This window comes from Salvia hispanica, chromosome 5 (genome assembly GCF_029641045.1).
Source record: "Salvia hispanica isolate PSC_SH4W2 chromosome 5, Shi_PSC_v1, whole genome shotgun sequence".
NCBI lineage: Eukaryota > Viridiplantae > Streptophyta > Magnoliopsida > Lamiales > Lamiaceae > Salvia > Salvia hispanica.
Window position 1 is genome coordinate 1,126,924 of NC_142696.1, and position 17,551 is coordinate 1,144,474.

Here is a 17,551-nt window from a genome sequence, read left to right on the forward strand (position 1 = left end):
CTTCATATTTTATTCTTTGTTTTTATCTCTCATACTACTTGATTATCCTATTTCATTTTTTATAAAATTTACTAACTTTTATTCTCTTTCATATGTTCTTTATTTTTATCACTCATATTCGATTATCTTTCCACTTAATTGTATTCTCGTGTTTTTTTCCTTAATTCTTGCATATTTGACTATCTTTCCATTTAACTAATATACTACTAGTACTTGATATATATTTTTTCTTTAATTCTTGTGTTAAATGAAACGTCTCACTTGAGCCGAGACATAATGGAAATAAGTCTCATGAGATGTTTTCACTAAGTGATAGTTTGAGATTTCACTAAGTGATAGTTTGAAATATCAAACTAAGGAGTGTAGCTGACACACGTTTGAACTAGACCGAGCCTAGGGTCTAAAAAGAACTAGACCAGCCTAGTTTGAAATATTTTGGTTCTTTTATGTTAGGTGTAGGTTTTGGTCTGTCTGAATTTTATGTTTTACAACTTCAATTGAGTATACATTCTGCATTGAAACGTGAGTAGTTTACGGCTACATTCGTTACTCTTCCAAAGTTGTTTTAATAAGTGTGCTTTGAGAATTTTGCATCAAACATTCGTTACTCATCATCTCTTTTGTACATGTAATTCTATAGATTTTAATTTGCATTGAACTATTTCTCCTGAAACGCATTTCAGCGTAAAATGAATTATTAAATCTATCCTACGAATTACCAAAAATAGCTACATGTATTCACTTGTAAAAGAAAAGCCACCCCCGATCAGGGTTCACCAACAATTGACACGACCGACCCTGACATCCAAGGATGCCGAAAGGACTTGCCCCGCTCAGTAATAACGCTTCGACTCCAATCCCAGAAGTATCTTTTTTCTTGGACCCTGACACGTTGATGCAAAAGATGAAATGAGCAGACATTTTCCGATGACAACAAAATATCAGAATGCACAAGACTAGGAGCCTGAACATGTTTTTACCCCAGCAGATATCTTTCCAGGCACAGAAACATCAACTGAAAAAGGATTGATTGCAAGAGTTTTTGTATTATCAAATGTCTATGGCTTCTAAACTCGATTTACAGAGTCAATTAGCTTTTACTGTCGTTCTAGTTGTTGCAACCCCTATTGCATGAATGGTGTCTAGACAGATCATGTAATCTAGTTTATATAGTTATGGCAGCAACATAAGAAAACACAATTCAAGGGTGGAAATAACAGTGTATGATAATAAGAAAAGCTTAATAGGAAATAATCACCATTGGAATTCCCATTGCTTTAAGATCTTCATTACTCATTTCTAACAGAGCTTCCATATCAACCTGTAAAATCAAAGCACAATAACTAATTGAACATACTGAAAATGGATCTGAGAATAACAAAGAAACGAAAATTAAGTAGCCATACTTCTTCAGCCTGAAATGTAATCGAATACTTATCGAGACCCAGCGACTGCAAGAAACTTTCCACAGAATCGACCTGCGTATAAAATAAACAATCTTACTTCTCCAGCCCGAAGGTTAACACTCATGTCAAGTTACTAGAAGACAAGATACTCTCACAACCTAAGACAGTCAAAGGGATAAGATGGTATCGTTTTACCTCCTGCTGAACCTTTTTCTGTGATACAGAGGAAGAAGACAAGATACTCTCTTCCCCTTTCTTGTCGTTCTCAGCAAAGCTGCGTACAAAAATGAGCATGCTACCATTTAAGGACATAATTACCAAGAAATTCCAAAATCAATTCAAATCTGCAGACTTACATATAAATGTGATGAAAGGGACCGACTCTCAGGACACCCATCATTTGAAATGTAGCAAAGTAATCCCCGCCCCAACCTTGGACGACATTGACCTTGGCATATCCAAGATCACAGTAGTTATTGAGCATGGGCATGAATATGTAGACAACCCAACTAGTACTTTTAATATCTTTGTTGCCGGAATAGAAAGCTGCCTTCACTGGCACATGCTCACGCGTAGGCTTCCCCTTCACGAACACTTCCCCTGCCTCCTTTCTGGAGGACAGATCGTAGACGAACCAAGTACGTGCAAAGTCGATAATGAATAGAATGTCGCCCCCCACATAGACCAGGTTCCTCTTTCCATGGTCATATAATGGTGGAGGGAGGTTGTCCGCAAAAATTTCCCATCGTTGTTCAGCAATGTTGTAAGAGAGGAGAGATGGTTGACATGGTTTGTGATATTTCCTTTTGCTGTAAAGCATGTGGTGATAGTATAACATAACAACTTGGTCGGTCCACTGAAAGATAGAGATAGGATGGGGACAATCGAACTTGCCATTACCCTTGTTGTAGATCTCACCCCAACCTTCTTCTTCACAAATGCCCCCGCGGATGAATATCCTGTCATCCTCCACTGGGGCACGAGGATATTCCATGCGAGGCAAGTTCATACCCTCAAACTCGCCTTTCTTTGGGTCGTAGATCTCAGCCCAACCTTCTCGTTCATTAGTGCCACCGCAGATGAATATCCTGCCATCATGCAACGGGACAAGAATGGGGACAGATCGCTTTACCTTCATAGTAGCGGGGCAAAGAGTCCAACACTCACTAAGAGAACCATCAGATGGTGGCAGTGCAGACCACAATCCATTTGTTGGTTCCAGCTTTTCCGTCATGCCTCCAACCATGAACAAGGCATCACCCACACAGAAAAATCCAACATGAATCGGAAAGCCTTCCGGATTTCTTTTAAATCCGGATAATACAAGATCCTGATCATTACAATCCTTTAGACCCAACTTGTCAAAACTATGATAGTAGATATCATCATCAACGGTAGTCCAAAGCATCCTGAAGCGTGAACTGCCCTCCATATGCTACGGAATGAAAACCAACACAAAATATTACTCATTCACGTATTAATTAGTGAAAATAATTATCTAAATTTCCATTTCATCAAACCATCATAAACTAAAGTTCAGAACGAACATGAACAGATGAACATGCACAATTAAATTAGATTGTATTCTATTGATGATCCAGATAAGTAGTGGAGTAGTAATTAAATAAATAGAAGACTGAATCTATCCTGATTTAGTACAAAAATCAATGCTCAGCTCTTTTCCTGAAATTTATTTTATCATACAATAATGAAACTAATAAGCCACCAAACATAAGAATGCGGCTAGGGAGCATCACGCAGAGAGAAAGCAAGTAGGGCACAAATGGAAAGATGGGAAGAATTACATAATCAAACAGGGTAAATAAATCTAGAAAACTTCATAGATTGGAAATATTAACAGTAAAATACATCACAGTTGAACAATCCAGCTAAATGAAACCGCCGATATCCATAATTTCAGTATTGACAATAAGAATCGAGAAATACATCTTTGGTATTGACAAGACTAACTATAAATCAAAGAGATACTAATAAACAGATACAATTTCTCATTAGCTGGCTCAGGAAGATCAATCGCAGTAAATGAATGTTAGACTTTGCACCGCCAGCACTTGATTCATTGTTTAGGCAAATTGTTCCTTAGTCGGACTAAAGCAATACTATGTTAACAATGATGAATTTTTTCACTTTGTGGATGTATGAATCACATACACTGAACCTCACAATTGTTTTATTTAGCGTATGCATACTTGCTAATTAACAGGAAACAGAAAAACATGAATCCACTCATTAAATCTGTAAACAGCACTCTAACTAACGAGATTCTGCATTGTCGAAACTGAAAAACTCATATTCTGCACAAAGTCATGATACCAATATTTGTACTCCGACAATTCATTACTAACAAGTACAGAGATTAGAGTTGACCAACGACTTACAGCATCCCCCATATTGGCACGCCATCCTTGCATGGCTGATAGACCAAACCTAACTCTATCGTTTTCACCATCTTCAGATGATTTCTCCGTTTTCGGAATACTGAGGAGCGCCCCCATCTCTTACTGTCAGCAAACACCATTTAAACCCAGCAGCCTCTTTAAAAATATTTCACAACACAGTGTATATATAATGCAGAGAGAAGGAAATCACCGGAGCACGGGAGTAGCCAGTTGGAACAACACTGACACACATGTGATGTATGGACATACTATAACAGTTAAGTTTACAATATAAGGGTGTTTATAGGCGGTGGTAGAGTAGATATACAAGACATATGATTGAATAATTTCAAGAATTACATTATCAAACAAGGTGAAAACAGTTATATCCATCAACAAGGGGAGTTAAACAAGCCCTATAACTATCCAAAACAACTCCATCCCTGTATAAGAAAATCCCATCAAAACTTCATAAATTACAATACTCTATATAAAAACATAAAAATACATCACAGCTCAGACAATTCAGCTTCATTAAACAGCCAATATCGATATAATTCAGAATAAACAGTTACAAAATCAAAAAAGGCAAAAACAGTTATATCCATCAAAGCGTTTGGGGGATTAAATACAAAATCAATTCCAAAATTCAAGAGAATGTCATCAATTACAATAAAATACATCACAACTGGGACAATCCAGCTAAATTAAACAGCCAAATCCATATACTATTTCAGAATTAACAATAAGAATCGAGAGATACATCTTTGGAGGGGGATGTGGCAAAGACTATATCGACAATCGACAATACTAACTAAAAATCAAGATGCTACAAAACAGCTACTACTATTTCTCATCGGCTTGCTCATGAAGATCAATCGCAAAATGAACGCTGGTATTTCGCAAGGGCTTCATCACTTAAAACACTTACAAAACTTGAAAGCTCAGTTGATGAATCGAACGAATTTGTCGAAATGAGGCGCGATTGGGCTGAAATCTTGATGATCGAAACGCTTGTGGAATTTGATGAGCGATTAACCAGAGTTGAATCGAGAGAGAATCCAGAGCGATGAAGGGATTGAAAAGTTGGGACTGTGTTGAGTGTGCCAACTTCTTCAAATTTTTTTTTTTTTATTTTCAGTTTTTTTTTTTCCATTTTATTTGAGGTAATTAATTCATTTTTCTGAATTTTTCATAAGAGTTTAAGCAAATACTGATTCGTATTTTTTTATGTTCCAAATTAATTGGCTTATTTCATTTTTTGTAAAATTTACTAACTTTTATTCTTTTTCAAATTTTATTCTTTTGTTTTTATCTCTCATATTATCCTATTTCATTTTTTGTAAAATTTACTAACTTTTATTCTCTTTCATGTATTATTCTTTATTTTTATCTCTCATATTTGATTATCTTTCTATTTAACTGTATACTGTACTTGTTTCTTTTTTTTCTTAATTCTTGTGTTAAATGAAACGTCTCATTTGAGCTGAGACAAATGGAAATAAGTCTAATGTGGTTTTTTGGGGTGAATGAGGAGGAGAGTAGTTTGAAGATGATTTCACATAGTTTGAAATAACAAACTAAGGAATGCAATTGGCACACTGATATTCATATTCAGTAAGGGATTTGATCATTGACTTTGTTACGAAGCAATTTTAAATTCTTGGGTCACTTATCACATCTCGTGGAGAGATTATATATAGTAGTAAAAAGATTAGTTTGGATCGAATCATTGATTGATTTTGAATATGAAATTATACTTTATTACATTATCACATTATAAAATTAGTACTAGTAAAAGATTATAAATTTTTTGGAGAAACTATCACACTCTTTGAGGTGCTACTAAATCAGTATATGACTTAGTCAGTCTTCATTTGATCAAGATTAACTCCGAGGGTGCTTTTCTTCAGAAGCCGGGGATTTCATGCCCGAAGGCTCGCCCGACTGTTCGGGTTTCTTGAGCTGGATCAGTATCATGGTCATGTTGTCGCAGCCATTGCCTGCGTTAGTAGTAGGCGCCAAGCACCGGTCGAGTACTTTTTCGCACACCAACGAGAGCTTACTCTCCTGCACGAGGGAACAAAGCGTGAGAAGATTCACAACAAATAGACCAAAAGAGAGATTAAAACATAGTTTTTAAACTTTCTGCAGATCTCACAGTTCATGTTTTCCAGATCACAGAATTTAGCAGCATGTTTTCTTGCACGTGTATAACGTAAAGCCTTCACAACTTATCGACTGGAAATTTGACGACACTACGAAGATGGGAAGCTATATTTTGAGATGGAAAGAGCAACTGTCAAGCGGTACCAAAAAGACTTACATGTTGCAGCTGTTCGTGTATGAAATCCACAACCTCCTGGCTCGGCATGCAATCCCTGAGAGGCAGACAGCAAAGAAAAATGAATAGTCGGAAATTATTATGCGACGCCCTTTTTTGTAACGAGAAATATACGAAAGAAGGTCAACACTATGCTTAATTTATTCAAGAATTAGACATATAAACGATGTTATCTCGAAAGATATAATGCAGATTGAATTAATAAAGGAGAAGTTCAGATGATATACCAAATGCCATCAGTGGCAACCACAATGAACTCATCCTCGTCTGTCAATTCAACCTGGTTTGGAAAACGAACGAATCAGAAATTCTGTGCTATTGCAGCAAATATAAGAACAACTTAAGGTTTCCCAGCAAATTTACCAACAGATATCAACACCAAATTATCAATTACTGATTACTATTGGTTGGTCACATGTGGTGTCTTTTCTTGGTCTTAATAAGAACTGTCCACAGGCTTCATTCTAGTCGAATCACAAAATGTCGGAAAAGCCTAATGAAACAGAAGCAGTTCTACATTACAACACAAAATGAAGATACATACTGTTTTAACTTCTGGATCAGCAATGACCATTTGCTCTTCTGGAGGTAAATATATGCTACTCTTGAAATTCACACAGCCTGCATCAAATGCATGGTCGGCCATAAGAGACCTGAAAAACAGCTCCTAAACAGTTCTAGCTAATAAGATCGTCATCATAACATACGTGGCTAGTGGAATTAAGCACAAAATTATTCAGATTTTGCCAGGATCAGCTGTATGTGCAGGGAGGGTGAGAGTTTAACGATGACCCAACTCTCCTAGCTATTAAAATTAGAAAAAAAAATTGATAAGACAACAAAATTGAACAAAACCTATAGCTCTTGAAACATCCAAATAGCCTTCCACACGCCCCCCGCGGACAAATCCTCCTGCTCTTATAATTCTTTCACTCTCAGCCGGCAGTATGGGTTTATGGTCTACTGACAGCTCGCGTGCCTGATGAAAAGCCAAACCGTCATAGCTAAAAACGAATACACGCCATGTGTGAAAAAATGTTAGTTATACAAGATTAAGTAGATCGAGATCATAATCACATGGTACCTGACCGTTCCTAGAAATGACGCAGAGCGAATCACCTGCATTGGCAACAACAAGTTGATTCTCCCCGATGACTGCAACACAAGCAGTACTTCCAGAATGTGGTCCTTTGAAATCAGAGTGTGGTCCCTGTACGAAGCAATAATAAACCAAAATTCCAAGTTACGATGGAAAATGGTTATTTAGGATTGATTTAAGTACCTCCTCTGTCCAATTGTCGGGGTCACGTATTGGAGACCATGTCGCACCCTCTTCGAGGATATCATGGCTGGTTAGTCTACATCCGATGATAGCCAACTCCCTCCAGCCTCTTTGTCCGGTCATCAGTTCATCCATCCTGCATTAACAATGGATATGATCTTAGATGAATAAATTCTGTAAATGATGTATCTTGATTTATAGTAGTTAGACATAACTCCTCTTGTTATCTTTTGGAAAGAGAGTTAAATTGGATATTTATAAACTAAGATACCTTTAAACATGATTTTGCTAATCTTCAGCTTTTATCCTAATCTAGAGTAAATAGACACATGTGTGAGAGGCAAGCCTCACCTGAGGAAATCGTGACGAGCTAGAGAAGAAGTAAATAAACAGTATTTTGCAAATAACCTGAGGAAAGATTTCCGGAGAGCTGCCCCGACATCTCCAGCTGAATATTCTTCCTGTTTCGGCACTTGCTGGTGCAGGAACTGAGCACAGAATTTGGCAACCTCACCACCTGCAAATTCAAGAATGACCATAAATTCAGAAACTGATACTGAGTTCTTATTCAAAAATAAATAAATACTCCAAAGAATGATGAGCATACCTAGATAACCGTCGTAAACACCAAAGAATGATCTACTGTTATCCAAATATGGAATTGCAGCATGCTAAAAGAAGAGTAAGAACATCATATTCCGTACAACTACGAAAGAGAAACACAAAAAGGGATATTGTAGCTACAATAAAAAGCAAATTATTTATACTTCTACCTTCTTTTCTTATCCCTTTACAATTTCTTCAGGATCGGGAAGCAGATGCCTCCTTACCAGAATACAGAATTTCATTATTAAAGTATTCCTAAAGAACACTCGACTTATGAACTGAAGTTCACTGCACACATGTTAGACTTTGCACCGCCAGCACTTGATTCATCGTTGAGGCAAATTGTTCCTTAGTCGGACTAAAACAATACTATGCTAACAATATATGAATTTTTTCACTTTGTGGATGTATGAATCACATATACTGAATCCCACAATTGTTCTATTTAGCGTAAGCATACTTTCTAATTAACAGGAAACAGAAAAACATGAATCCACTCGATTAAACCTGTAAACAGCACTCTAACTAACTGAAACTGAAAAACTCATATTCTGCACAAAGTCATGATACCAATATTTGTACTCCTACAATTCATTACTAACTGGAACAGAGATTAGAGTTGACCAACGACTTACAGCATCCCCCATATTGACACGCCATCCTTGCATGGCTGATAGACCAAACCTAACTCTATCGTTTTCACCATCTTCAGATGACTTCTCCGTTTTCGGAATACTGAGGTGCGCCCCCATCTCTTACTGTCAGCAAACACCATTTAAACCCAGCAGCCTCTTTAAAAATATTTCACAACACAGTGTATATATAATGCAGAGAGAAGGAAATCACCGGTGCACGGGAGTAGCCAGTTGGAACAACACGGACACACGTGTGATGAATGTATATATAACAGTTGAGTTTACAATATAAGGGTGTTTACAATTACAGGGGGTGGTATAGTAGATATACAATACATATGATTGAATAATTTCAAGAATTACATTATCAAACAAGGTGAAAACAGTTATATCCATAAACAAGAGTTAAACAAGCCCTATAACTATCCAAAACAACTCCATCCCTGTATAAGAAAATCCCATCAAAACTTCATAAATTACAATATATAAAAACATAAAAATACATCACAGCTCAGAGAATCCAGCTTCATTAAACAGACAATATCCATATAGTAATTCAGAATAAACAGTTAGATAATCAAACAAGGCGATAACAGTTATATCCATCAAAGCGTTTGGGGGAATAAACAGCCCCTATAACTATACAAAATCAATTCCAAAATTCAAGAGAATGTCATAAATTACAATAAAATACATCACAACTGCGACAATCCAGCTAAATTAAACAGCCAAATCCATATACTATTTCAGAATTAACAATAAGAATCGAGAGATACATCTCTGGAGGGGGGTGTGGCAAAGACTATATCGACAATCGACAATACTAACAAAAAATCAAGATGATACAAAACAGCTACTACTATTTCTCATCGGCTTGCTCAGGAAGATCAATCGCAATAAATGAACGCTGGTATTTCGCAAGGGCTTCATCACTTAAAAACTTACAAAACTTGAAAGCTCAGTTGATGAATCGAACGAATTTGTCGAAATGAGGCGCGGATTGGCTGGAAATCCTGATGATTTCGAAATGCTTGTGCAATTTGATGAGGGATTAACAAGGGTGGAGTCGGGAGAGAATCGAGAGTGATGAAGGGAATGAATGAGTGTTGGTGTTTGAGTGTATTCTATAACTGCCTAACTGCCAACTTCTTATAAAATACTCCGTATTTTATTTTATTCTATAAAGAGCATAATGTTTTTTTAATATATTTATACTGATTATAATGAGATATTGTAATTAGTATGGAGTTATTGTTAATTAAATCATTTTTTTTTAATTTTCAATTAGAGATAGGAGTATTACGTATTTATGAGTTAATTGAAATATCAAACTAATGAATGTGATTGAGTGACAATATTTATTGGTAAGGAATTTGGTCCTTGACTTTGGTATAAACTACAGTAGTTTTTAATTATTGGGTTAGTTATCATATTTTGTAGGATGCTTATAAATGAAGAGTACTAAAAAAAATAGTATCATTGACTTTAGATAAGTTTACAATAGTCACACGTCGATTATCTAAAAATCAGTAAGAATGATTCCAAGTTATGATCGAACTTGTACCAAGATTTGTAATAATCAATTTATTTTAAGTACAAGATTTGTAATAATCAATTTGTTTTATGAATTTCCTAATGCCAATGACCTAAACAACACAAATATCAATAAAAATTTAAATGTCAATAATCAAATATAGTTTTTTTTAATTCATCATTCCTTCATTCCTAAGTCAAAAAAATCACCAACATAGAAATTGATCCGCACAACACTTCAATGACGGAATTGCCCTCGATCACCCAAATTTCCTTTCCCAGTCCCAAACAAAAAAAAAGGTAAAAACAAAAATATATTTCGATCAAAGTCTCTGCATAGAAGAAGACTTCACTCACTCTTTTCTCTCATTTCTCACACACAACACACACTACCATCAGACTTCGGAAATTCTCTCTCTTCCCGCGCGTAATCTCTCGCTCCTCCGAAATGGTAATGCTCTTCTTCTTCATCTCCATGTAAATGACCGAACGATTTTATGATTTTGTGTTCATATGTACCCTTTCTCTGTTTCATTAGGGTTTCGTGTCTATGGCGCTGCTTTATACTCTAAAATATGTCGTTTTTGGCGTTGATTGTGTTTTTGTGAATCAAACAGCATGTGATTGTGGATTTGTCGGCTACATGTGAATTCCAGTTTTTCAGAAGATTTATTTTTTGTTTTTACTTAACTATCTCATTTTCGCCTTTTCTAAACTTTTATAGCTTTTCTGTTCTATCTTGTTGTATTGCTGGTGTTCAATTGGCTTTCTGAAGTTTTTTGCTTAATTTGAGTGTGTTGTATATTCAAAAGCAGCTTCTATTGCTTAATTTATTGTTATATGCTTGCAAATATGTTTGAAATGGGACAGATTCTCACTAGGTAATTCTACTTTGATGTCATTCGATGATTGTTCTTCGTTATTTAATCTGGTGTCATATGCTTTGCAGTCTAATAAGCATACCATTATTCTGATGCAAACATCCCAACACAGAGCAACCCGCACGTTCATGGACTACGAGTCGATCACCCAAGCAATGGATGGTATGCTATAAAAATTTGTACTCCTTTGAAAGTTTTTGGCTGTGTAGCTTAAAGTTGCTTTGATGTAACATGACAGTGGATCTATATTGGCATTTGTAGGTAAATTCAGATTGTAGAATTTGAATTATTTGATCCATTCATAAACTATGATTTGCTGTCTGCTTATGTTGGTAATGTTTAAAACCTGCATTTTCTTTGGATTTTGCTGTATTTTCAGTTGTATGCAAAGCAAGTTGTGTGAAAAGGTATCTCGAGTAGATGCTAGGTTTGTTCAGCTTCCTTGTGGTAGATGAAGTAGTGGAAACTAATTTATGCAATCCAAAACAAATATGGCCACATCTTTTTGGTGATAATGTGTGTGGGTTTCGCGACGTTATTTGGTCATCATACTTGTATATTCATTTTGCAACCATTCAGCCACCCATTTTCCTACATCAGTGTAGTAAAGGTCCGAAAGGATATTAAGTTACTAACAATGTTGAATTGTAGCATTTTGTGATTTAAGATCGAGCCATGCTATATAAGTTGGTCTTTTTGGAGAATACTCTACAAAAGCATGAAGCTTAGATAGATAAAAATGAGATGCACTTGAATTGTAAATTTATAAACTGTGCTGGTTCTTCATGCTTCTGATAAATTTTAGCTCGAAGAAAATCAGAGGTAAAGATGCGTATCCAAGTCTTCTAGTTTTGTTTTATGACAGCTATACTTTCTTAAGATCAGAGCTATTGATATGTCTTTACAGTAGGATCTATTGTTTCATTGTCCAGATAGTAGATGCATTTCACGATCCAATGCTAAAGGTCTATGTTTTTCCACCTGACATATTTTAACAATTGATGCAGGAATCTGCGGGCTATATGAACGAAAACTGAAGGAGCTTAATCCAGCCATAAGAAATATCACATACGATATCTCAGATCTCTACAATTTCATTGATGGCCTTGGTGATTTGAGTGCATTAGTGTAAACCTCTTTCTCCCTCTCTTGAACTTGTATGCATTCATAACACTCTTGTGTAAGCCGCACAACTTGATCATTGTGCTTTTGCAGCTACGACCACTCCATCCAGGCTTATCTTCCATATGACCGACAATGGATCAAGCAGAAAACACTGCAGCACTTGAAGAAACTGGCTCAGTGATGATCGAAGATGTCGCGTAATCGCTACTTGGGTATTGCAATGACTGGCGAAGTGTGATATGTTTTGGTTCAGCTCCACCATTCTAGAATTCTGAAATTTGGAGCTTGTGTGTATGAGTATCCCATCTCATGTATCCTTATTTGTGGAAATACAGTGATGCTAATAGCGTGTTTCTCTCTCTCTAGAGTTATGGTATTGTTGCTACTTGTTAGATAAGTGCATTTTGTAACTTTTTATCGGCTTTGAAAAAATGGCTCTTGTAGCCTTGCCCAAATATTGATTCGTATATAATTAATGCCTATGTTTGCGTATTTTGGCAGCTCCTGTTTTATTTTTTTGGTTATTGTTATTATTATTTGTTCATTTATATAGAGGAAAACGGAAATAAATTGCGCAAATGTGTGTAAAAAACAGATGATACTCCATATTTTCCCCCATAATACTTGCTTTGTTTTTTAATGTTACATTTGACTCAATTTTTTTGAAATGTACTAATAGATAGTGATTGAAAAAAATAATAAAATATGAATATTAATTTTATAATAAAATGTTAGTCTGAGTTAGTAGAATGTGAATATCTTGTCAAAAGTAATAAAAGGTAAATATGTCAATTAATCATTAACGACTGAAAAATAAAAATTATGTCAATTAATCATGGACAGAGAGGAGTACATGGTATGCTTTCTTAATTGAATTATTTTAGAGTTATGTCAATTAATCATGGACATAATGAAAAGGAGTACGTTGTATGCTTTTTTAATTGAATTATTTTATATTTTTTTGTTACTAGAATATGCCTATATAGTATTCCCTCTGTTCTATAGTAATAGAGTCATTTTGTCATTTTTGTACGTTCCTTAGTAATAGAGTAATTTCTCTTTTTAGTAAAAGTCAACACATTTTTCCACACATACTTTACTCTCTCTTACTTTATTCTCTCTTACTTTATTCTCTCTTCATCTCTCTACATTTTTCATTTTCCACTTTATTTTCTCTTTCCTTAACTTATCTAACACAATTTTTCTTAATATTCGTGCTGAAAAAAAATGTCTCCTTTACTATGAAACGGAGGGAGTAGTACTTTAGTGAAAATATTAAGTGACTAGGGCTGGGGAAAAATACCGAAAAAATGATATATCGCTCGTATCGTATTGAAAAATATCGAAAAATTATCGAATTTTTGGTATATCGTAATTTTCGATACGATACGGTATCGTATCGTAAGTTTTCGATACGATAACGATATGAATTTCCTTATATCGCGATATATCGATATTTTCGATATATCGTTTTATATCGAATATACGATATATATCGTATATATCAAAACATATTGAAATTCAATACATATTGAAGTTTAAAATTATAAATATATATAAATCCATTTAATTCATTCATATATTTAGAAAATATATATATGAAACCCTAATAAGAACACTATATATTTTATTGTGTTGAAGTTTTATAAATTTTTGTGTTATTTTTCAGCTTTGAAATTATATTTTTTGATATACAGGTATTCGATACGATAACGATATTTCGATATATCGTATCGATCTTACGATATATTGAAACATTGATACGATAACGATATTGATATTATCCATATCGAAAGTTCGATATATCGAAATTTGATATTTCGAAACTTTCGATACGATAACGATATGAAATTCTTTCATATCGATATTTTCGATACGAAACACGATACAACGTTTTCGATACGATATATCGTATCGACCCACCCCTATAAGTGACAATAAATAAGGGGGAAAAAATACAATAATCTTAAAAAATACTACTACCTCTGTCCCTGAAAATTTGATACAGTTTACTATTTCGGTCCGTCCCTAAAAATTTGATACACTTCACTTTTACCATTTTTGGTAGTGGACCCTATATTCCACTAACTCATTCATACTCACATTTTATTATAAAACTAATACTTTAAAAGTAGGACCCACATCCCACCAACTTTTTCAACTCACTTTCCATTACATTTCTTAATACCCGTGTCGGATCAAAGTGTAGCAAACTTGAGGGGACGGAGGTAGTACTATTAAACATATTTTTTAATATGTATGAAATTGGAAGGGAATTATTTTGATGGGAGGGTGAGCCACGCGTTTTTTTGTGATCCAAAACGTTTTCACAATAAACACTCTAGAGCGACTTATGTTTTGAAATAGAGTCAATTTTCTCAAATTCCCCAAATCCTCCCCCAAATTTCCCTCCGGCAACGGCCGCCGCCTTCTCCTCGCCGGGAAATGGAAGAGAAGTACTCAACGATGAGTTCCTCTCCAACATCCAGCAATTACACTCACAAGACCACGCAAGAGCTCGCCGCCGAAGGCCAGAAGCACCTCGAGGAGACGATCCAATCCGCCTTCTTAATCCTCTCCGCCATGAACGACGAGCTCTGCAACGCCGCGCTCTGGTCGAACACGCCGTCCTCCGCCTCTGCCGCGCCTCCTCCTGGCGCCGCGAATCCCGCCGCTGCTAGCATGAGTAACGGCCACCGCGACGTGTCGTCGGACTCTTCCGCGTCTTCCTCCGCGTCGCAGTCCCACGCTCAGCATCACAATAATAGCTTCGAGATCGGCGGCGGAGCGCTCGACGAAGCTAGGCTGCAGTATAAGGCCTCCGTCGCGTCGCTGCGTTCAGTCCTCCTCGCTATTTCGAACGCGCAGAAGGTATTTTTGTTCAATTTTTTTTAAAAAATTCATGAGGATAGTGAGTGTGAAATTGCAATTGGCCTTCTACTAATAGTTATGCATTAGTTGTTTTGGATGTTCTGGAAGTTCCACATAATGGAAGGCTGATTTCATCAAATTGTCTATTAATGCTTGAAGATTCAAACTGTTTCACTCTAATTACTTCAATTTAAGAGATTTTAAAAAAAATCTGATATAAATTATAATCATAGTTTGTTGCTGCAAGTTGTAGTTAGGGGAATACCGCTTAAAATTTCATTTTGCTCTAATCTACCATTACTTGTATAGTATCATGTTATAATTCATGCTAATAGTATTATTGTAGAGCCTGGTTCCATTAATGGTATTCCTGTTGAGCTGCATATAAAATCAATTATGATTGCATGATCTTTATGATCTTGATGTTAAGTTAAATTGAGGTGACTTTGATTTTGAGCTTTCTGTTCATCTAAAGCGGGTTAAAACATCTGAATCAATGTGATCTGAGGTGAATTTGATTTTGGGTGCTTGATAGTTGTGTTCATCTAAAGCAGGTTAAAACATCTGAATCGTTGTGATCTTGATTAAATTGTGAGGTGAATTTGATTTTGAGTGCTTGATAATTCTGTTCAACTAAAGCAAATTAAAACATCTGAAACAGTATGATCTTGATGCAAAGTTATATTTTGAGGTGAATTTGATTTTGAGTATCTGATCTTTCTGTTCAACTAAACAGGTTCAATCATCTGAATCCGTTTTGACCACTTCAGGGCCGGTGTCCGATCAAACAGAAATAGAGAAGCTTGAAGAGAAAGCCTCTATCTTAAGAACGGTACTACTACTTTCATTGCAATAATTATAATGTACAGGACTGTAGAGTCGTTGGTTGATTTTTCTAGTGAATACTTTATATGTTTGTGTATTTGGGATAAGAAGTGAATCCATCATTCGGTAATACTATCACTTTTAGCTTCTATTGTCCCAACAAAAGTGGGTAGAGCCACAAATAAGATGAAAATGGTATTCGTATGCTGTAACGGCCATATGCAATGATCCCAACCCGAATCAACACTAGCCAAACAGATTCAGTAGGCTGTGTCAAATCATGTCTTCCCTTCCCTTAATATTCAGACATTCGTATGCTCTAACTCCATATGCATTGATCCCAACCTGAATCAACACTTGGCAAATAGATCCAGTAGGCTGTGTCAAATAGTTCATGTGTTCCCTTCCCTTGTAATGTGAAAGTCTCAGTAATGGTTGATGTGTTCTTGGTAATCTGTAGAGGATTAGTCTTGTTTTTTGTATTTCCCAATAGTTCAGTTTACTTTCTGTTCGTTTGTTGTTCTTCCTGTCCCTGTTCATTCTCTGTGCCAATTTTTGAGCAACCATCGCAATCTTCTCTACCAAAATCATTGGAACATATAATTCATTACATATCTTGATTGGAATAGGAACTTGCAGAGAAGAATAAGTATCTCAAGATTCTGATCGACCAGCTTCGCGGCCTGCTCAGCGATATATCCACGTGGCAAAGTCCTTGCACGGTATGAGGCTGATTTCTCATGGTATGGGGTTATCGAAAGAACAAGTCTTGTTTCTTTTCAAAAAGGAAAACCATTACTGATGGTGGCTGCAAAGAGATGATGGATCAGAGCACACAGCAATTCTAATCCACATCTGACATTTTTATTAATCATTATATCTTGTCTTGATACTGATCTTCTCTCAATATATTATGGACCCCTCCTGTTGAATGTTAAAATAGTCATATTCGTACATGAGATGTATTGCAAGTGTCGTTTAGGTCACTCACGACGATGGTCACAAATTCGGACCAAATCTGTGCTATTCACATGTCACGAATATTGAAGCCTCCCAAGAGCAGATAGTGATAAAGTGTCTGGTTCGTGAATATTCAAGCCTCCGAAGAGCAGCTCGTGATTTTAAGCACGACATAGTTAAAGATCCCATAAATGCCCAGTTATTTAAACTAATCATAGATGTTATAGAACTAGATGAGTTCCAATGGTAAACTGGAGATAAGAATAAATTTGCAGAGAGTCAGTTATCTATGGTGCTCTTGATCCCAGTTACAGCATCCAATACCAAATCAATCAACTAATGAAACAAACAATTGATTCACAACTCAACTACTCCTATAACCCTACAAACCCAAAATCTTTCATCCAATCTTCTCATAATCACACTAATTTTGACTCAAATTTCTCATCAATACACAGTTTCTACTAGAAATCAAGGTGAAGAACTCAATCAACCAATAACCCTAGCCACAGAATATCACAACAAACACCCAATTATAAATGCAAAAATCCAACAATCAATCACCACAAGTTGAATCACACCAAGACCTTATACTTGGATGAGGAAACATTTCCACATGAATAAAGGTGAAGTTCTCAAGCAACATGAAACCCTATCGCAAGAAATTTCCCGAATCATATATGC

General features: G+C 35.8%; 4 protein-coding genes across 4 annotated transcripts; 2 read left to right on the top strand and 2 right to left on the bottom strand.

Annotated features, from left to right (window-relative positions):
* Nucleotides 1–614: 614 nt before the first annotated feature.
* On the bottom strand, nucleotides 615–4,926 carry LOC125188479 (uncharacterized). The gene is made up of 6 exons (XM_089058367.1): nucleotides 3,806–4,926; nucleotides 1,763–2,841; nucleotides 1,602–1,680; nucleotides 1,407–1,478; nucleotides 1,259–1,321; nucleotides 615–884 (listed from the first exon to the last, which is right to left on the bottom strand). Exons 1-6 carry the CDS (start codon nucleotides 3,920–3,922, stop codon nucleotides 834–836), a joined length of 1,461 nt encoding a protein of 486 aa, XP_088914493.1. The 5' UTR covers nucleotides 3,923–4,926; the 3' UTR covers nucleotides 615–833.
* A 611-nt stretch (nucleotides 4,927–5,537) lies between these two features.
* LOC125188483 (putative protein phosphatase 2C 60) lies at nucleotides 5,538–9,794 on the bottom strand. The gene is made up of 11 exons (XM_048085343.2): nucleotides 9,618–9,794; nucleotides 8,673–8,795; nucleotides 8,039–8,102; nucleotides 7,840–7,948; nucleotides 7,432–7,567; nucleotides 7,234–7,359; nucleotides 7,005–7,128; nucleotides 6,694–6,770; nucleotides 6,377–6,429; nucleotides 6,132–6,186; nucleotides 5,538–5,875 (listed from the first exon to the last, which is right to left on the bottom strand). Exons 2-11 carry the CDS (start codon nucleotides 8,787–8,789, stop codon nucleotides 5,693–5,695), a joined length of 1,044 nt encoding a protein of 347 aa, XP_047941300.1. The 5' UTR covers nucleotides 8,790–8,795; nucleotides 9,618–9,794; the 3' UTR covers nucleotides 5,538–5,692.
* A 707-nt stretch (nucleotides 9,795–10,501) lies between these two features.
* On the top strand, nucleotides 10,502–12,703 carry LOC125187477 (enhancer of rudimentary homolog). Its single transcript, XM_048084075.2, has 4 exons — nucleotides 10,502–10,656; nucleotides 11,155–11,248; nucleotides 12,094–12,214; nucleotides 12,302–12,703. The coding sequence occupies exons 1-4, from the start codon at nucleotides 10,654–10,656 to the stop codon at nucleotides 12,390–12,392; spliced, it is 309 nt and encodes a 102-aa protein (XP_047940032.1). The 5' UTR covers nucleotides 10,502–10,653; the 3' UTR covers nucleotides 12,393–12,703.
* Nucleotides 12,704–14,538: 1,835 nt separating this feature from the next.
* Nucleotides 14,539–16,863, top strand: LOC125187159 (mediator of RNA polymerase II transcription subunit). The gene is made up of 3 exons (XM_048083693.2): nucleotides 14,539–15,082; nucleotides 15,819–15,914; nucleotides 16,537–16,863. Exons 1-3 carry the CDS (start codon nucleotides 14,657–14,659, stop codon nucleotides 16,633–16,635), a joined length of 621 nt encoding a protein of 206 aa, XP_047939650.1. The 5' UTR covers nucleotides 14,539–14,656; the 3' UTR covers nucleotides 16,636–16,863.
* Nucleotides 16,864–17,551: the final 688 nt, after the last annotated feature.